At 46.4% G+C, this 20,621-nt stretch overlaps 2 protein-coding genes and 1 long non-coding RNA gene across 4 annotated transcripts in view; 2 read left to right on the top strand and 1 right to left on the bottom strand.

Moving 5' to 3' along the window:
- Positions 1-15,388, top strand: part of MORC2 (MORC family CW-type zinc finger 2) — a 47,469-nt gene extending 32,081 nt beyond the window's left edge. Inside the window, exons 11-27 of one of the 2 annotated variants that reach the window (XM_035340752.1) lie at positions 760-839; positions 2,977-3,059; positions 3,966-4,051; positions 4,819-4,959; positions 5,486-5,640; positions 5,791-5,919; positions 6,721-6,826; positions 9,869-10,001; positions 10,344-10,418; positions 10,542-10,922; positions 11,310-11,450; positions 11,542-11,596; positions 12,217-12,358; positions 12,694-12,885; positions 12,985-13,078; positions 13,834-14,022; positions 14,865-15,388. In XM_035340752.1, the coding sequence (XP_035196643.1) occupies positions 760-839; positions 2,977-3,059; positions 3,966-4,051; positions 4,819-4,959; positions 5,486-5,640; positions 5,791-5,919; positions 6,721-6,826; positions 9,869-10,001; positions 10,344-10,418; positions 10,542-10,922; positions 11,310-11,450; positions 11,542-11,596; positions 12,217-12,358; positions 12,694-12,885; positions 12,985-13,078; positions 13,834-14,022; positions 14,865-14,933 (2,251 nt within the window). In that variant the 3' untranslated portion in view covers positions 14,934-15,388. Of the gene's footprint in view, positions 1-759; positions 840-2,976; positions 3,060-3,965; positions 4,052-4,818; positions 4,960-5,485; positions 5,641-5,790; positions 5,920-6,720; positions 6,827-9,868; positions 10,002-10,343; positions 10,419-10,541; positions 10,923-11,309; positions 11,451-11,541; positions 11,597-12,216; positions 12,359-12,693; positions 12,886-12,984; positions 13,079-13,833; positions 14,023-14,773 lie in introns of both variants that reach the window. The other variant, XM_035340751.1, reaches the window with a different exon arrangement.
- A 338-nt stretch (positions 15,389-15,726) lies between these two features.
- On the top strand, positions 15,727-16,210 carry LOC118174955. The gene is made up of 2 exons (XR_004754818.1): positions 15,727-15,837; positions 15,973-16,210. It is a non-coding gene; the product is annotated as an uncharacterized LOC118174955 (long non-coding RNA).
- Positions 16,211-20,059: 3,849 nt separating this feature from the next.
- The window catches only part of LOC118175032 (apelin receptor A-like), a 5,977-nt gene continuing 5,415 nt past the window's right edge, over positions 20,060-20,621 (bottom strand). Inside the window, exon 2 of the mRNA XM_035340894.1 lies at positions 20,060-20,616. Within this exon, the coding sequence (XP_035196785.1) occupies positions 20,101-20,616 (516 nt within the window). The 3' untranslated portion in view covers positions 20,060-20,100. The remainder of the gene's footprint in view (positions 20,617-20,621) is intronic.

Here is a 20,621-nt window from a genome sequence, read left to right as displayed (position 1 = left end):
CAAAACCTCATGTCCAAGGTGTCTTGTGTTCTTGCAGGCTGTGATCATCCTTAGCATCATCTCTTTCCCCAGTTATAGACCTCTACGTAGAAGTGACGCATACTTATGAGCTTTTGCCTCTTTTATTCTACAATAGTCATAGTTAGATTGCAATCTGCATTTGGCGTTTTATGCTACAGGGAAGGTAAAACAAGTCACTGCAAATCAAACACGCTTTACAAGGTTGTGAGTCACATGTGTAGCATATGGAAATGTCCTGAAATTTTGAAGCTGCAACTTGAAGCTGTGTTCAGACAATTCCTTTACTACTTAAATGCTTTGAGCTAGCCCTGCTTAGAGACGTGAACTGTGAAACTGCATACGTAGATGGCCATTTGCAGGAGAAAGGAAGGGGTGTTTATGTAGAATGGGAGGTTTTGGAGAAGTTTTATAAATATGTTCCGTCCTCTTTTTCACTTCTGAACTTGTTCCCCTTAACCTGGGATTTCTTCCAAGAATATGGGATATGTTGCACCTCCACTGGATAACATAGAAGGGGGCATTGTGGTTGCAGCTACAGCTAAAGCATCTCTGACTTAAAGATATGTCCTAAGTACTTCCAAAAATGCCCAGTTACTGATATGTAAACCTCCTTCATTTATTGAATATGTTTTAAAAAAGTAGAGTAGAATACAAAGATCTTATTCTCCAGGAATACAGTGGTGAAATCTTGGTTTGACCTTACTGCTGAGATTGCTAATTAAGTTCTGATCATCACAGGATGTACAAATATACTTCAAATCGTTTCAAGACCCGTGCAGAGCAAGAGGTGAAGAAAGCAGAGCACATAGCAAGGATAGGTGAGTCTTTGGGTTATGCATGCACATGCTGATTTTGCTGTAGCAAAAGAAAGGAATAAAAGAGGCTATCTTGCTGGATATGACCTGGATTGCTTGTTTCTGTGATCGCTGTGGTTGCTCAGGGAGTTAGTTATTACAGTGATTTCAGGCAATTGAGACTTGCTTCTATGCAATGGAGGGAATTTACATAATTCCCTAATACCCCTTCCTATAGGGAATACAGGTACAGAATAACCCTTTAAATGCACAGCTCTCCACTTGCTCCACCTGAAGCCTCACCTAGTTGTTATCCCATTGTTCTGCTCTCACTTTTTTGCCTATCTTTAGCTTTTTAGTTCTCTTCTCCTTCTGTTACTTTCCTCTTGAGGCAATTGTTCAAACACAGATTTTTATTCTCTCACCTGATATATAGTGATTGATCTGGGTGTTGATTTTTTTTTTTTCTTGCTTCAAGACTACCTTCTGTGCATTTAGTCTGCCCTTCTTACGTCTTCTCCTCAGGAGAAACCAAATTTGACAGTATTGGACATTCAGGATATAGAAATAACATAAACATATATATAGCATAAATCTTTGTTAAATTTCATAAATTTAGCATACAAATCAGTCTTCCCAACCCATGTTGGGGAAAACCTGTAGTGAATGAGGAATCTTGAACTTGTATGAGATGTTATATATGAATTGTATATTATATATTAGAGGATTGTAGCCAATGTGCTTTTGGATGGGAGAGCATGCAGATGCAAGGTATGGGTTGCTAATTGTGATGGTTTTACCCTGCTGAGCAGCTAAACTCCATCGCAGCTACTCTTTCACTACCCATCCTCAGAAGAAGAGGAAGAAAAGAAAGTATGCTGGAAAGAAACAAAACAAAATAAAAAAAAAACCACTCAGGTGTTGAGATAAGAATGATTTAATTAAAGAGAAGAGGAAGAAGGAAAAAAAAAAAGCAACAAGCAAAGGCTGCACAAAAGCACAGAGGGAAAAATAATTATTCTCTACTCTTCCCATCAACAAGCAATGTTTGCCCACATCCTGGGAAGCAGGGCCTCAATATGTATATCGGTTTTTGGGAGGACAGATGTCTTCATAATGAGAGCTCCCCTTTCTCCTTCCCCTTCCCTAACTTTTATTGCTGAGTACCATCAAACATACGGAATGTCCCTTTTGTTTGGTTTAGGTCAGCTGCCCTGGTGATGTCCTCTCCCCACTTCTTGCCTACCGCCAGTGTATTGGCTTTTGGGGGTTTGGAGAGAAACTTGGTGCTGTGCCAGCACTGCCCAGCAATAGACAAAACACTGGTGAAATATCAGGGCTGTTCGAACTGCAAGTGCAGAGCACAGCAGTATATGGGCCGCTGCAGGGAAAGTTAACTCCATCCCAGCCAGACCCAGTACACTAATTTAACAAAGCTGCTTGTGTTTCCATTTTAGGAAGGAATTTCTCCGCTGAAAATGAAATTTTTGGAATGAATGTAAAGTGATATAGGATGGTGTTTACCAATTGCCAGATAGTCTTGGTGGTAGTATGGAAGAGAGGCAGGAAGGGAAATTTTTTTTAAGTGATGAACTTTGGGCATGCAAAGAAGATTGGACGTAGTGGTAGGTTTTCTTTGTCCTATTTTGTGTATAGCACAGAATTTTTTTTCTCTAGGCAAAGCTTAGTGAATAGCAAAGATACACACATTTCAAAGGTTTATTGCCTTTTCATTGGCTCCACAAGGAAATTACCTCTTTGTAATTCTTTTTCAATTCTGAACTCAGTTTTTGTTGTGTGGCAATGTGTGAGTTTCTCAGCTTTCACACTTTCTGTGCAGACCAGGCAGGGACACTTATATCCTTATTCTTTCCACTTCCTCACTAACTTTCATACAGATCCTTCCTATAAATGTGCTTTTACAGAGTTTAGTGCTGCTGTTATGCCAGTATTGACTGTGACTGCTGATCAAGTTTAAGATGTCTTTTCAATGGTATCCTCTCACATGTAGGATTTCCTTTTGTACCTTTTTATGCTACTTCGTCATCTCTCCCTTATATGTGTTAATCCTGTCTTTGGAAATGTCTTCCCTCAGATGAATGCCTGATGATATGATGTCTGTACCAGATGGTTAATACTGTTCTTTCTTCTTGTGTTTTAGCGGAGGAGAAGGCTCGAGAAGCAGAGAGTAAAGCTCGTGCGCTTGAGCTGCGCCTCGGGGGGGATCTTACACGGGAGTCCAGGGTGAGACTTCTACTGTTCCAACAAGTTGGATTTTATGTGTTGAGGGGGAAGGTTTAGAACTGTGCTTTTGGAGCAGAGAACTGGCTGATTAGCATCTCCTTTTAGCACTTTGGTATGTGAAGCAGGTGGTGACTTCTGTTGGAGATAAGCTGTCAGCAGCGTTCAGTCCCAGGCAATTGTGTGGTGTCGTCACCACAGGACATGCTCAAACGTGTATATTTTCCAGTCTGAGCGAGAAGCATGCTGACATTCCCATGCATACAGCATACAATATCAGGTGGGAAGGCAATGCCTTGTTTGAGTTTTACTGTGAAGATGCTATATTTGATGTCCTCTGAGGAGTCCGGGTGAATGTTAAGTATTTGAACAGAAGTAAAATTGTTTTTTTGGCTCTCTTATTGCCCTTGCAGTTTGCTCTTAATTTTTTTGAAGCTGTTGCTAGAGAGTTCTTTTTGTTTCCTTGTGAAGCCACAGCTCCTGTGCTGAGACTGGGGGCTTTTAAGGTGGATAAGGCCTACGCCTAGCCAGCACCTAGGTGGAAAGAGGATTTGTGGGACGTGCCAGCAGGTGATAATAGCATAAAATTACTTTCCTTCCTAATGACATCTAATGGGGAAAAAAAGGCATTTCAGTAGCCCATCTATTTTCATTTTGTGTCCAACCCTTTACCCTGTGGTTTTAGTTACATTAGGCATTTAGTTGCATTTGGATGTTTTCTTCCAAGCAACTGTATAGCTGCTTAAGGAAGGCAGCAACTGGTGCTACCCTGAATGTTTTGGTGTGATAATTTTTGTCCTCCACAGCTGGTGAATTCTTCCTGAGATCTTTTTGAAGGGGGAATAATTGTAGGTGAGTTAATTTCATGAATTTCACAGCAGAGTTTCACTGTGAAATACCTATTGGCAGGTGACATTACGTCAAGTCCAGAACTCTGCAATAACCTTGCGCCGGGAGGCTGATGTAAAGAAAAGGATTAAAGACGCAAAGCAGCGGTGAGTAAAAGGCAGTTGAAAGCTCTGATTTTATCAGGTTGTTCACTCCACATGCTTTGAGTGTTTCTTCTGCTTTACGTAGTTGAGGCCAACTTCTGTTGAAGTCATCACAATAAGATAGAAATCATGCAAATTGCTATCCTGTCATTTCCAGGGAAAAAAAAAGGTCCTTTTTGGCTGTGTGTTGTATTCTCCGGCTTTCGAGCTTTGAGTAACATTATAACATTATTTGAATTTGAATAACATTATAAAATTCGTAATTATGAGAACTTTCTAAGAATCTGAATGTCAAAACTGTAGTTTTGTATCAAAATCTTAATTTTCATGCTTGATTTAGCATTTATTTCTGTCTAGAAGGTACAAACCAAAATCACAGAGGACCAGTCTGTGCCTAACAGTACTTTCATAAGACTCAACTGCAATTATTTTCAAAAAGTAGATCTGAAATAAAAACCAAAATCCATTCCTGTAGGAGAAAACGTATCCAAATGAATAATTAAATTGCTTCAACAGATACTGTCCAGCCTAAATTGGTGTCTGGATTGCAAAGTCATTTTTTTAATGTCTTCAGTTGTAATGTGATTCAGTTTTTTGTTGTTTTCTTGTTAGAAATAGCTGAATATAGGACAGGTTTTTAGCAAAACCTTAATGCTCAAAGGTGCTGGAATTTTCATGCCCTTTGTCTAATAATTAATAATTAACAAATAATTTTGATTCCAAAATCTTTATTTTTAATATCTCAGAGATTCTGTTTCATTCTTTTACAGGGCATTGAAGGAACCCAAAGAACTGAATTTTATTTTTGGTGTGAATATTGAGCAGCGTGAATTGGATGGCATGTTCATTTATAACTGCAGTCGGCTGATAAAGATGTATGAGAAGGTGGGCCCACAGCTGGAGGGTGGCATGTGAGTTTTCGGAGATTTTTCAGCAATAATTTGCTTAAGTCTGGCATGTTCCCACACATAACTTTGGCCTTGCTATAATCGTTCTTAATGAGCATGAGACCTTTTCATTTTATCAGCCTTTAGTTTGGATTCTGGCAAATAAAATGTATTTTTATTTCTCAGTATTTCCCTAGCTTCCCAATTAAAAAAAAAAAAATTCTTTTTTATGACCACAGATTTTGGTCATACCTAGAGCAGTATGAGGCTTTTATGCTTGGCGTTGATGTTTGGGGCTAACAGATGAATACTGGTAGCAATGCTACTTCATTCTAGGGACAGGGAGAATAGGTCTTGAAAGCAAATACAAATATTTGAGCCCACCTTACTTCTTTCAAAATACCAACTCTGAGTATCAAGTCTGATTTAGGAAGCTAGTAAGTTCAGAGTAGTACTACTGCAGGAACGTGTGTCTGTAATCCACTATTTTCTTGTCTGAACACTGACGTAGTAGTTTAATGATGTTCATAACTGTATGTTCTTCTTCCAGGGCATGTGGTGGAGTAGTAGGTGTAGTGGATGTGCCCTATTTGGTTCTGGAACCAACCCATAATAAACAAGACTTTGCTGATGCCAAAGAATATCGACACTTGTTGAAGGCCATGGGAGAGCATTTAGCTCAGTATTGGAAAGATGTAGCTATAGGTAATGAAGCTTCACCAGCTGCTTTTACCAGCTGCTGGAAGGGGAGGCTTTGGTGGGTGGAAATGAACTAAGGGGGAGGACAACCAAGAGTGAAGGTGGTGATTTTTGTGATAATAGCTCCATACTGAATGGGGTTTCTTTGTTTTCCAGCCCAGAGGGGTATCATCAAGTTCTGGGATGAATTTGGTTATTTGTCAGCAAACTGGAACCAGCCTCCATCTAGTGAACTGCGCTACAAACGCCGAAGAGCCATGGAGATTCCTACCACGATTCAGTGTGGTGCGTCTGACCAGGCTGCAATTAGGAGGCTGGTCCTCCCTGGGAAAGGGAGAGAGAGGGAGGGAAATCCTGTCTGCAGTTGGGGGGTGGCTAAATGGGTAGGAGATTTGAGGTGACCTCCTCTATCATTGCTCCCTTCTGGGGCTTGTCTCCTTTTGTGAGTTGCCCTTGCTTGTATCTGCTGGAATGCTTTTAAACATCTTAAAGTAAGGTTTCTTTCCTGCACAGGAAAAGAAGGTTCTTCTTCAGGTGCACTTACAGAATGGGACTGGTGTGGTCAGTAGCAGAATTGAGAATGGGCTTCAAAATGTCATGTGAACTGGAACTGACCAAAGCCACCCATCCCAACAACAGGATAAGATCCAAAACTTCCCAATAGGCAATGCTAAGTAGTCAAATAACTTTTACTCCGCACTGGTCTGTTAAATGGTCCTAGATGTCATCACAGAAGGGAACCATTTATAGTCATCTTTTAAACTTAATGCAGATTTTCTTCTGTGCACCCCTGAATGGCTCTGGCTAAGCCCTTGTTCCAGCTGGAAGAAGGGAGGTCTCAATATAAGCACTTTCTCTTTTGATATAGGGCCATCAAACTTCCCAAATAGGAGGAGCTTTCCTGTCATTCTCCTTGACCTTTTCTATTGACATCTATTTGCCACTGGTCTTAATTGCCATTGGATATATTTAGGAAATTGGTCTGGTCCTTGGACTTTAAATAGGCTTGAGAAGTGCTATGGGGTAAAAGCTGATTTTATGGCTTAAGCTGTATATTTCTGACTTGCAAAGTGTTTACCTTAACAGATGTGTGTCTGAAGTGGCGAACACTCCCATTCCAGCTGAGTTCAGTGGAGAAGAATTACCCTGATAGCTGGGTATGCTCTATGAACCCTGATCCTGAACAAGACAGGTAAGAATTGGTTAATGTAAAGAATTTTCTGCAGTGTGCCTTTATTTGCACATTTTTTTCCCCCAGTCATGGATTCTTTGAGAACTATTGGAGGGACAGACAGTAATTCTATACCTGTATGAGGAGAGGGGACAGTCTGAGTCACCAGGACGTACTGGGAGAGTCCAGCTGAAAACATCTCTGCAGGAAAAGACCTCGTGGGCACCAAGCTGAGCATAAGCCAGCAATGTGCCCTTGTGGCAAAGATGGCCAGTGGTGTCCTAGGCTGCATCAGGAGGAGTGTTGCAGGCACGTACAGGGAGGTTGATGAGGTGAGGTACTAATGAGGTCAGTCTTAGAGTACTGTATCCGCTGCTGGGCTGCCCAGTACAAGAGACATGCACGTGCTGGAGAGAGTCCAGTGATGTACCACAAAATGAAAGGATTGGAGCACCTCTGCTGTGAGGAAACTCAGAGGGCTTGGGACTGCTCAGCCTGAAGAAGAGGAGGCTCAGAGGGCATCTCGCCAATTTTATATATACCTCAGGAGAGGTGAAAAAAGGATGGAGCCAGGCTCTTTTCAGTGGTGCCCAGTGCCAGGACAAGAGGCAATGTGCACAAACTGAAACAGAAGCTTCCCCTTGAATATCAGGAAATTCAAGGTCACTCACCATGGGAGTGATAATAGGCATAGGTTGTCCAGAGAGACTTCAGAGTTTTCCTCCTTGAAGTATTCAAAAGCTGCCTTGGGCAACCAGTTCTAGGTGTCCTTGCTTGAGCAGGGATGTTGGACCAGATGGTCTTGAGAAAGTCCTTTCTAATGTCAACCATTCTGTGATTCCGTGAAATTTAGTTCCTTTATGGTTTTTCTGCACTGCCATTGGAGATATGATTGTAGCTACAGGTTATGCATGTTAGCTTTAATATAGGTAGTAACTGAAGAATAGTCTTAAGTAGAGGCTGGGAGCAACATGGGTTCAGTGCTCAGTCTTTTCAGTTGTCTCTATTGCTACTGTTGGTCCAACTCATTGGGCACACAATCTGGAGCAACACCTCTTGAGTTGTAGTGAGCCCGAGAATGGCATTTTGTGCACTTGAGGGAGCAGCACATTGATTCTCATACCAAAGGTGTGTTTCATGACTATAAGATTAAGCAGAGTTCACTACTTTTTTGAATAAGAAAAATGATTGCTCTAGGCTTCTCCTTTCTGTCTGTGGAGAAAGACACTGCTAGAATTTGATTCTTATCTTTGTATAATGAGAGAAGCTGATTAGGCTGTAATTCGGGTGCCTTGGTTTAGTGTTTTAAATGCAAATGAATCCAGGTAGAATCTGTTAATTGGAATCAAAACCTTAGTATGTCCCTAACCAGAAAAGCTACAAAAAGTGTTTACGTTGATATTGGGAAAATACTGATTTTTCTAGCTTCTTCCTTTTGGCACTTGTCATTTGAAAAGTATGGGTGATAACATCCCTGTAGCTCTGTGTGTTCATGCTGTGATGTAGTTTTAACGGGGGCTGTTTCACTGAGGATGGATGTCCTTAGATGGAAACTCCTGGGGGCAGAGTCAAATCTGCAAGACCAACAAGAGGCTGCCACATCTCCAGCATCCCAGGTCAAAGCAGTAGCAAGGCTGGGAATGTATTCCCAGTAGACAGACACAGATATACCACACATGGCTGGCTGTACAGCTCAACACAGGCAGACACTCTCAGCACTCAGACACAATCACAAAGCACACCAGTAACTTCATCCTGTTCTTTCTCCTCTGATCAGGATGAGGACCATCCATATCTGCTGCCCTCTGCAGCCTGTCTTGATAGTTACTTGCAGTGGGATATATGGGGCCTGAACTCCCACAGACCCCCTCATGTGGACTTATGTTAACAATCACCCCCTGAAACACACACGCTCACACTTGCACACTATACACCCCACAGTTTTCCACCTTGGACACACCATCCATTCAGTAGCAGATCTTTGCTTTTCACCGATGCCTCCTGCCTAGAGACTCCCACACCTCTACCTACAATCCCACACCCCTCTGCAGCAGTTGGTTAGGACTCCCCATTTCCTCCAGTAAGCATTCCTTCTGTGGTCTTGCTCCCAGGCCAGCTCACCTCCTTGTTGGCATGTCTGGCCCAACGTTTGCTGTGAAGCACACGTTCCCTTGCACACCTGCACTTGCTGCAGCTGGTGCACCCCAGGCACACGGGCCCCTATGAGCTGTGGTCCCACTTGAGCTGTTGGCACTCAGACCCCCATACACAAATGCACACAGAACAGAGCCCCTCACTCAAGAAAACAGCCAGAAATGGAGTTTAATGTGAAGATGGGACAGTGCTGATCAGGTGCAGGGCATGGCCAGACACACATACTGACCAGCCTCCTCTTTACATGACAACAATCATTATTATCCTTCTATCTCTCTGTTTTCCCGTGTTTATTCCTCCCAAAATCATCTGAATCCCCTCCTTACCCTGCCTTTGGTTCCTCCCCTTGATCCAAAAGATGCTTTGGAGTGCTATTCCCATTGACTGGACACTGGGGCTGAGGCTGCCCTTGGACAGCCCTGCCAAAACCCATATGGGGTGCCTGTTCCTCTAAATACTTAATCTGGGTTCCCTGAAGTGCATTTGGGACTCTGTGCATGTGGGCCTGGGCCTTGGAAGGGCTGGTGACTCCTGTGATGGCCTGAGAGTAGCCAAAGCAAGGGTGTTATTCAGGTTTCCCCTACATTTGCCTTTATGCTCTTTTGCCTATGTGCAGACAAGCTCTTTTATCAATTAACCTGACAGAAATATGAATTAATAATAAATGAAATTTCTTATATTTGCAATATCTTAAAAAATTGGAATGGTGTGGCTGCACGTTATATAAAAACATGTTGGAATTTCAGCTGAAGCATGAGTTGGAATTTGTTACTGCATTTGTTACTGCAGAAAGGAAAGGGGGCTGTTACTGCTACACTGGGGATGGGACACGGGGATGGTGCTGTGTGGGAGAGATGGTGCAGGTTCTGCTGTGTTTGCTGAGGTTGTCTTATACTTCTTTTGTCCTAGATGTGAAGCTGCAGAGCAGAAGCAGAAAGTACCACTTGGAACTCTGAAGAAAGACTTGAAATCACAAGAGGAAAAGCAGAAACAACTGACAGAGAAAATCCGTCAGCAGCAGGAAAAACTGGAAGCTCTGCAGGTAAGTTGGAAGGTCTCCTGCTAAGCATAGCAGGTTTTCAGGGACTTCCTAGTGCAAGCAGATGATGCTGAGAATCAAGCCCGTCTCAGCCTGTAATAGTACATATGCCATGTGGCATTCATGGGGTAGAGGTTGTTTTATTAAGCAAGCATCTTAGATTGCACTTCCTTCTAGGAGGATGGGGGTGACTGCTGGATTCCAGGTCTTAAAGACAGCAGAAAACACCTGCTTTGCAGTTACTGATTTTTAAACTGGATGACTGTTTGCTAGTATGGGTTCATGCAGGTTCTGACAGCTTTCAAAAATAAACTTTCTGATTTTTTTCATTTCATTTTTTAATAGAAAACCACTCCAATTCGATCTCAAGCTGACTTGAAAAAACTGCCTCTGGAAGTGACTACAAGGCGTGCAGGGGAGGTAAATGGGATACCACTGTAGGCTTTGTACTCTTCTGTGCTATCCTTAACTGTTACTGAAAAGCAGAGCCTGACTTTTTTTTGTCTCCTCTCTCTGTACCCTAATTTGTTTTGGAACACCCAGTCACTGACTCGACTTCAGCGCCCACGATCTCCTCCTTTACCTGATGTAATTAAGAATGCTCCCAGCAGACCACCACCAGCTATGCATCTTCCCAGGTCTGTCAGTCAGCAGAAAAAGAGCTCTCCAGCTTGTCCAACTGTTAGCTCTCCCAAATTGGCAAGCATCCTCTCCAAGGAGGAGGCCAGTACTTCCAGGACACACCACCATACTGTGACAGCTGGAAAGTCTAACAGCACTTCAAAAACTCCTGCCAAAACAGCTGCAACAACAAAACCATCTACTGCTGCCCCACAGAACCCCAAAAGCCCACGTGAGATATCCAGCTCAAAAACTGCCAAGGCGCCAGCAGTAAAGAAGTCTGCCACTGTCAAATGCCCACAGGTGAGATTCAGTGGGGTAAAAACTATCCTTACCTACTTTTCTGCATAACCCATGTTTCTCTGTCACGTGGGATTTGTGCTTCATTCTTTGCACAGGACAAGATAACTCCTATTTTATTCTTGGGTTAGAGTGCCATTCTACACCTCTAATAAAGGCTTGTTTGATCTTTTTCCTGTTAGACCAGACTATTTCTCCAGACAAAAGTGTGGAATGGTAGGCTTGAGGACTTATGTTATCATACGGCACCCTCTAAAGCCTTCTTGAAAAACCAATTAAGATATCAAATGAAGAGTGCTGAGCTTTTTAAAAAATTTTAAATACTTGCGTAAAAGATTTTGTTTGGTAGAGTACTTGAATTCTAGCTACTGCTTTTTTTGCTTCCTGCAGGCCTCCACAACCCGGAAGAGGACCTTATGTACTACAGAGGAGGCCTCTGAGGAGGAAGAGGAGAACAAGAAGGAGAAGACAAAACGGGGCAAATTTGTGGCAGTGAAAGAGGAGAAGGATTCCAGTGAGGTTGTGGTAGAGGTGAGAGTGCACTGGTTTCTTCAGCAGAAGATATTTGTCAAGTGTTTAAAATCTTGTCAGGAGACAGCTAATCTGAGCTCTTTGCTTACAGCTGACAGATAGTGCTGGAGAAGAAGAACTAGCAGAACTGAAGAAAGCTCAGAAAGGTGAGAAATGAACCCATGAACTCCTTTTCCTGTATATAACATAATGAAAAAGAGCTCTTGCAGAACTACATTCATTGGTTAAACATGTCATTTTGTTAATGAGCTTTTTAAAACAAAAATTTGTGTAAATTTGTGTACCAGACCATGAGATGACTCTAAATGAAACAAAATTTCAGGACCCCTTGATTGGACAGGAGGCAATTGTGGTTTGGGAGGACCCATAATCTGAGAGCTGCATCATTTTAACTATTGTGCTGTTTGGCTGCATAGTGTGGATGGATGTCATGCTCATCCTTCCTAGTTGAAAGGATCGTGGAGTTATATTAGCAGAGAAATGCTGAGGGTGTTAATCTAGACATGCTGCGCTACTGTGAAAGGAGAGAGACCTCTAAGAAAAACAGTATCTGAGAATACCATATCATTTCCTTGCATATTAATGTTTCGAAGCAGGAGTAGAACTGTGTGAATGTGGTGTTTTTATGGTTCCTGTACCACTTGAAAGAATTGTCACAGTTGCAGGTTCGCTCACCGATGAGGGGGGCTCTCTTCTCTAATGACCACACAGAAGGTGCCCTCCAGCATCTGAATGTTTGCAAACATCTTTACTGTCTTCCTTTCAGATAAAGGGCTGCATGTGGAAGTGCGTGTAAACAAGGAGTGGTTCACAGGCCGCGTCACGGCTGTGGAAATGGGCAAGCATGCAGTACGCTGGAAAGTGAAGTTTGATTATGTTCCTACAGACACCACACCAAGAGATCGCTGGTAACTATCTTCAGCTACTAGATTTTGGAGGCTTGTTTTGTTTTCAGGAGGAAGACCTTGTTTTACTTACACAGATGCTGAAGACAAAAATATGCTGTCAGATCAGGGAGAGTATGTGTGCTCAGGACTGTCCATCTGCTTTTTAAAGAGTGAACGCAACACAGTACAGCCTGCTCATCACTTCAGTGTGATCTTCCTGTGGAGGCAGCTGTTGTGTAATCTAGAAGTCTGTGACAGATGTGTACAGGTTCTGATGAAGCTAACAGTATTTCAGATTTGGCTGATGTAAGAAAAAAACATATGTATCCCCTTCCCCCCCTTTTTTTTCTTTTCAGGGTAGAGAAGGGCAGTGAGGATGTGAGACTGATGAAGCCTCCGTCTCCAGAGTATCAGACTCCAGATACACAGCAGGAAGAGGGGGTTGTTGTGGCTGAACCTTCTACCTCAGAATGTGTCAGAATTGAGCCAGACACCACTGGACCTAGCAGTAACCAAGAAACAGTAGACTTGCTAGTTCAAATCCTTCGGTGGGTTCACAGTGCTGCTTGTGAGCTGCTGCAGCCTGATTGCTTTAGTCCTTCACTCTCAATCTCAAACTCTGGCTTTGCTTTTTCTTTCCTGCATAGGAATTGTTTGCGATACTTCTTGCCTCCAAATTTTCCTGTTTCCAAGAAGGAGCTGAGTACCATGAGTTCAGAAGGGTTGCTGGCATTTCCCTTGGTGAGTTCAGTACATCTAGGAAAAAAAAGTTTGTTTTTTTTATTTTCCCCTACACATTCCATTCTTATGGCAAGCCTGCATCCTATGGAAGCTATTTGTATCCTTAGCATGATGAATGTAGTGGAGAAAAAAAGAGTTGAAGTGTGCCTCAGTTTTTCTGAGAGAAGATTTTGATGAGGAATTTTTTATTACCATACATCTGTGTGAGAACCCCATTGGCTGCTACAGTCTGGAGTTCCTGTCTGTTGCAGTTAAGCTCTTTAAGAGAGGCCAGGTTAGAGATACATAGAAATGAAATGGTGGCACGCCTGTATGTTATGCCTCAGTCTTAAAAGTCCAACTTCTGCAAAGAAAATCTGAAAAACAAGAGAACGTGGATGCCAACACCCCTTGTACCTCTCCAGATGACCAGGATCACAAAAATAGAGCAGAGTTTAAAGATTCGCAGCTTACCTGTGATGCGTCTTAAGGCTCTTGGTGTTCCCTCCATTTAAGAATGGAGGAATTCTGGGAAGGAATGTATGGAATTCTACATAGGTGTCAGTATTTCTTGACGTATGTATTCATCTACCTGGACTTGTACAAAGCATGGTACTGAATACAGCCACAGAGCACGGAGGAGTGCTGTTCAGCTTGTGTTCAGTCACAGTATGTTGGTAGCTGGATTCTTCTAGAAGCTGCAGGTGCTGTGGTTTTCTTTACAGACGGTGCTTTTTTTTAAGGTACCATCTGTTGTTCTTTTTTGTCTTCTACAGAAAGAATATTTCAAACAGTATGAAGTGGGTCTGCAGAACCTGTGCAATTCATATCAGACACGTGCTGATGCCCGAGCCAAAGCCTGTGAAGAAAGCCTGCGCAACTCAGAGAAAAAGCTGAAGGAGACAGAAGAGAAACTGCAGAAGCTGAGGACTAACATTGTGGCTTTGCTGCAGAAAGTGCAGGAGGTAGGTGAGGAAGGGGTGTGAAACCAGAACAGCACCACAAGTAGCAACCTTCACCAGACCAAGAACAGCACCACAAGTAGCAACCTTCACCAGACCAAGGCCAGTTCAGGCACTTGAGATGTTTTAGTCTACAATTTAGCTGTGCTTTGGTTCTTACTCAGTTTGGTTCAACTTGGGCCCAGCCCGTCAGAAGCTACTAAGTGCTGCTGTTGCTGCCCACCTTTCAGGATCTAGGCCTTAGTGGCCATGAGGAGTGTTGACTTTTGTAGTTGGAATTTTCATGTTGTGTACATAGCACAGAGTTTTTATTAGTTTCTGCTTTGTGCTATTGAACATGTCACTGCAGGAATTCCTGTTCTATTCTTGTGCAGGAAGCTGATGTTAGACTCTGAATCTCTTGTGTAGAAATGCAAGGCTTTAAACAATACTTCAAATAAAAAACTTTGATTAAATATATTTACTAAATATACTATCAAATATTAAAACATTATTTAATGTAATGTTAAAAATACTAATACTTTTAAAGTCTGCCTTTTTAAAGTAAGAAGGGAAGTTGGCAGTGCTTTCACAGTAGATGTCTGCAGCTGTGTACTCCTGGAGAATGCTGGCAGGCAAGATGCAAAGGATGATCAGGACAAATGTTGCAGAGGATGCTGTGCTGCTGTACAAGGAGGCATTTTGTTTTATTCATTCTTGCACTGCTCTTCAAGATTCACTCTTCCACTAGTATTTCTTGTGCTTTTGGTTTCAGGACATTGACATTAATACAGATGATGAACTGGATGCATATATCGAGGACTTGATCACAAAAGGAGACTAAATGACCCCATTATACATCCTAGGGAAGTGCAGAGGAGCTGGTTTCTTCTACGGAGATGTGGATTCCTGCGGAGGAGGACTCTGACAGCTGATGAGAGGAGAGGGTTTTTAGACAGTACTTCCTTTGTATTGGTGTACAACTCATTGTTATGACTTTACATGAAAAAGACATTTGTGGTTTTGGCAGGAAAGTTTTTAACATTGTAGTTCTTTGAATCTATTACTTTTGTTTATAAATATTTATTTTTAAAAGAAATGGGAACTGTCCCTGGTATGATGGGAGGGTTGCTGTATGTTTTTAGTGAGGTTAACATCTGGGTACCCATTTTCGCATCTGGGGCATATGCTAAACCTGAAAGACCAGAACATCATGCCTAGCACGTTGTCTCTAATAAGAATCTGACAGCAAATTAAAATTAGGTCTTGAGCTGTGGAAGAAGAAGTCAGGACTTTGACTTCCAAGATGCTGACCTGGGGTGAGAGAAATCCAAGCTAGGAATCTGAGCAACACAGAGGAGATCAAAACAGTCTCTGGGAGCATGAGGGGATGAAATCTTGAGGGTTCTGGCAAAGCTGGTTGTGGGGGTAAGGGATTGGCATTTGCCAATGCAATGAGGTTGCTCAGTAAGTCTCTGTAAGTAGGTGGAGTTGTCATGATGCTAACAGCTCAGAGAATGAAAATACTTTTAAAAGAGTGTGGCCTCCTAGGTGACTCTCAATGGATTGTGATCATTAGAGAAAGCTGGAGTTCAGATTCCTTTTTAGCAGTCACCTTTTTTGCACATTTTTGCTTCTGTTTCTTTGGGACATAACTGGAACGGCAGAAGAACAATTTGACCAGCTGAAAATAAACTGACCCTCTGTTATGTTGTCACTCCCTCAGGTTTGTGTTGCTTTGCTCCAATTGCTGTTCCAGGTAATTTTAATTAGAGTGCTGTAATTTGGAGCCCTGCACTGATGAATTGCATCTGGCCCTGGGTCAGCAACAAGGACAGTGTTTTTCCAACTTCCTCCCAGCTGGAGGCTGCACTACAGCTCCTAGCAGACCACTTGTGGCACAGATAACTTGGTTTGAGTTCTTGGGTTAGCCATCATCTCAGGTCTGCTAGGACAGGATGCCTATGAAGTCAGTGCTCAGAAAACTGAAATCTACAGCCTAATGGCTTAAAGAAACACAGCGTGACCGAGATGTTCTCACCTTCAGGAACACCAAATGAAATGGGCCTTTGGAGTTGTTCTGATGGCTGAATGTGTAACAGATGTTGTAGAGGAAGAAAAGAAATTAAACATCTGTTGCATGAAAAATCTCAAGCAGAACTAATATGTAGTACTAGACAAATCCAAAGTTTTACATAGCACGGGAAAAAAAGCAGAAGAGAAGGTAGATTTACTTATTTGCCTACATTTCAGGTCAAGAAAGCATATTACAAGAATAGCATACAATTTGAGACTGATCAGTTTCTTTCAGAATGTGTTTACCCTGACTTCCTTTATAAATGAAGGTAAGACGCATACCCCTAACCACTCTACACATTCCTGGGTGGAGGGGCAGCGTTCTTTAAATGCAGAAGCAAGCTCATGGTAAAGCAGTGGACGTGGTCTGTCTTGATTTCAGTAAAGCCTTTGACACTGTCTTCCACAGCATCCTCGCAGCTAAACTGAGAAAGTGTTGTCTGGATGATCGGGTAGTGAGATGGACTGTAAATGGGCTGAAGGGAAGGCAGAGAGTTGTGGTCAATGGGATGGAGCCGAGTGGGAGTCCTGTGTCCTGGGGTATACCAGAAGGGCTGTGGTTAGTAGAAGAGGTTCTCCTTCTCTACAGTGCCTTGGTGACAGAACATCTGGAATATTGCATCCAGTTGTGGGCCCCTCCGTTCAAGGACAGGGAACTGCTTGAGAGAGTCCAGTGCAGAGCCACGAGGGTGATTAAGGGAGTGGAGCACCTCCCTTAGGAGGAAATGCTGAGGGAGCTGGGTCTCTAGCTTGGAGAAGAGGAGAGTGAGAGGTGACCTTGTTAACGTTTATAAATGTGTAAAGGGTGAGTGTCAGGAGGACGGAGCCAGGCTCTTCTCAGTGATACCCAATGATAGGACAAGGAGCAATGGGTGCAAGCTGGAACATAGGAGGTTCCTCTTAAATATGAGATGAAACTTTTTTATGGTGAGGGTGACAGAACACAGGAACAGGCTGCCCAGGGGGGTTGTGGAGCCTCCTTCTCTGTTAACAGTGTGGAAAGCAAGGGGGGGATCCAGGCTGCTGGAGGGAAGGAGCAGCTTTGCATGACCCTGTGCCCTACGACCTCATGCAGGTACTAGGTTGGGCCCCAGCCTGGCTGTGCTGCATGGGGCTGCAGGGAGCTTGGTTAGAGACAGTACTGCCAGGCTAGCTCCAGCTGTGGCTTTGGCCCTGCTCGCCAAGGGAAGCAGGGGCAGCTCTGTGTGGTGCTGCAGGTCTGGGGTTCTCATGCCCTCTCCACCCGGTGTGGCTCCAGCACTGGGGCCATTCCCCTTCGGTTTGCCGGGCCGAAAGGAAGCTGCCAGCTCAGCTGCCAGGTGGGGACTGCAGGCTGGGAGCCTCTGCGCAGGCACTGCCACAAGCTCATGAAGCGTCACATTGTCTGCACAGGGGCTGCCAGCGCCTGGGAACGTGGGCACGTGTGGATGTGCCAGCCCCTGGTGCTGCCCTGTCTCCGGGGAAACGTCCTGTGATGGTAGAGGCATCCCCAGCCGCTGCTGGGGCACCCCCAGCCTGACCTTGGCTCAGTTGGCTCCGCTGTGTTTGTCTGGGAGACAAGAGGATGAAGTCTTCCTTTTCCTGGCAGCCATCGGCTCCTGCTGCAGCTGCCTGGAATCGGCTCCCTTGTCGTGAAAGGGTCACTTTGGCGGCTGCCCCGGAGGAGAGAAGGGAACCACTGAGCATCACCACAAGCCCTGGGCCAAGGTACTGCAAGGCCCAGGGCTGCCAGCTTGCTGCGGGTGAGCACACAGAGGGCCCTTGTCACAGCTACCAGAGGGGCTGATGGCTTCTCACCTGTTGTGTCCTGGCAGGAGCAGTGTCTTTGGCCCCGCAGGGAGCAGGGCAGCCTGTGCCCAGCCCAGCTGCTCGGGCTGGCCCTGGGAGGGCCAGGAGCTATCGTGGTGGGATGCATTCCTGCTGCCAGTGCACCCCAACTGCAGCACCGAGGCTGCCGGGGCATATGCTCTGGCTGTGCCCCCCTCCTTGGAACTCCCCGTGCCCTTATCCTTCAGGGCCACCCCTTGCTTCCTCTCACTTGTCTCTGCCCCTCTTGTCCTTTCCCTGGCTCTGCCTGCCTTGTGCAAGCCCCTGCCCCATCATACCTGAGCCAGGGGACAGCCAGAGTAGGATGGGTTGGTGTTTAATCTTCCTCCACCCTGCAGTTCTTGTGGGAGCACAGGAGCTTTCTCACATCCACACCTGTAGTGGGTTTATGTGGCAAGGTTTTGGTAGCAGAGGGCCATAGGGGTGGCTTCTGCAAGAAGAATCTAGAAGCTGCCCTATGTTAGGTAAGGGTCCTGCACCGAGCCACTAAGTGATGTTTTGCACCTCTGTGAGAGCAGATTTAAGACAGGGAAAAAAAAAAATGCTGCTACACAGCAGCTGGGAGAGTGAGAGGAGTGAGGAACAGCCTTGCATGCACCAAGGTCAGTGAAGAAGGAGAGGGAGAGGTGCTCCAGGCGCCGGAGCAGAAGTCCCCTGTGGCCTGTGGTGAGGCCCGTGGTGAAGCAGGATGTCCCCCTGCAGCCCATGGAGTACCACAGTGGAGCTGGGTTCCACGCTGCAGCCCGTGGAGGAGACCACGGTGGAGCAGGTGGACCTGCACCGCCGGAGACTGCGGCCTGTGGAGAGGAGACCATACAGGAGCAGGGGACCTGGGGGGAGCTGCCACCCGCTGGGGAGCCATGCTGGAACAGTTTGCTCCTGATGGATGGACCCCATGGTATGGAGTCATGTTGGAGCAGTTCTTGAAGAGCTGCTGCCTGTGGCAGCCCAGGGGAGGGACCCCACAGCACAGGGGAAGAGAGTAACCGAGAAGGAGCAGCAGAGACGAAGCGCTGTAGACTGACCACAGCCCCCCTTCCCCTATTCCCCTGCACTTCTTGGAGGGAAGGAGGTGGAAGAGGGCATTTATGGTCTCTTTCCTTTTTTTTCTGCACTTCTGTAGCTTGTTAGTAAGATTTATTGCCTGTTACTATCTCCCTACTCTGAGTCTGCAACACCCTCTGAGAAGCTCATCTCTCAAAAGCAGCCAGCAGCACTTTGACACCACAAAAGGGCTGCCCTTTCCCAGCAGGAAAGGGGCAACTAGTCCGTGGCATTCCAAAAGTGAAACCTCCTTACAGCCCAAAGAAACATGTGCCCATGCTTACAGGAGTGCAGCGAGTGTAACTCCCGCCCAAGTGCGAGCTCCCCAAAGCCTCTGTAAAACACACTGAATTCCTGCTCAAGAGCCCAACACACTGCAGAGCCCCCTCTGGGATGACCATAGCCTGGAGACAGCAGCACGCCCATGTCCTCAGCCACCAGTTGAGACACAATCTTTGACAGCCCTTTGGCTCATGGACCTTCTGTGGTGGGGGGAAGAGCTGAGCCTCCAGCCATGGCAGTGCACAGATGACACGAGCCCAGGACAGACCCGGCCAGATGGGCCCAGGACCTGGCTTGGAAGGAAAGCAAAACAGCGGGGACAGCGACTGGACGGCTGTGAGAGCAGTCATTTGGAGAGGTGACAGTCGACATGCCAGACACCCCTCGCCGAGGGGAACCACTGGGGAAGGGAAGAACTCCCTGCCTCGCTGTTAAACCCGGAGGCGACGGCTGCAGCAGGTAGCACCGGCACGACCAGCGCGGTGGCCCGTGCACAGCGGTTGTGCCCGTGCTGCGCAGAGCCCGAAGCATCCCCACGCACGGCAGCGGCTCCGCTGGGACACATCGGGTGCAGGGGACGCCCCCGGCCCGAGCCCCGCGCGGAGCAGCCTCAGCAGCCGGCACCCTAACGGGGGGCGGTGGAAGGCTGGCGGCGTTCCCAAAGCGACCCGAGCCCCCCCGGTGCGGGGTCCCCGACCGCCCCGGTCTCAGCCTTCCCTCGGGAGCTCCGGGGCCGCTGCCTGCGGGGAGCGGAGGGGGAAGCACCCGGGGCACCGCCCGCCAACCCGCCCCGTCGGGCGGAGCCGGACGAAGAAGGGAGCAGGCTACGGGCGCGGAACGGGCGTTTATTGGGGAGCGGCGGGGCCGCGGCAGCTACACCTTGGTGCCCCCCGAAGGCACCTCGGAGCGCTGGGTCTGAGCGCTGAGCGTGGAGGAGGCGGCGGCGGGCGGGCGGCGCGCCCCGCGCAGCCCCAGCAGCAGGCGGCACTGGGCGCGGAAGCGCCCGTCGAGGAAGGCGTAGAGCAGCGGGTTGAGGCAGCTGTTGAGGTAGGCGAGGCAGGTAGCGTAGGGGTGCAGGCGCGAGATGAGCCCGAGCAGCGCGCACGGCAGCTCCAGCAGCCCGGCGGCGGCCAGCACGAAGAGGCTCTTGAGCAGGTGGAAGGGCAGCCAGCAGCCGGCGAAGACGGCCACCAGCGCGGCGATCAGCCGCAGCAGCCGCCTCCGCGCCGCCGCCTCGGCGCGGCGGGGGCGCAGGTGGCGGCGAACGGCGGCGCCCACGCAGCAGTAGCACACGGCCATCAGCAGCAGCGGCGCCGCGAAGCCCAGCGCCGTCGTGCCCAGGCTCAGCGCCGCCGCCGCCCGCGCCGCGCCGCCCGCCGCGCCGCCCAGCTCCA

The sequence above is a fragment of the Oxyura jamaicensis genome, chromosome 15 (genome assembly GCF_011077185.1).
Source record: "Oxyura jamaicensis isolate SHBP4307 breed ruddy duck chromosome 15, BPBGC_Ojam_1.0, whole genome shotgun sequence".
Classification (NCBI taxonomy): domain Eukaryota; kingdom Metazoa; phylum Chordata; class Aves; order Anseriformes; family Anatidae; genus Oxyura; species Oxyura jamaicensis.
This window is presented reverse-complemented; position numbering and strand designations above follow the sequence as displayed.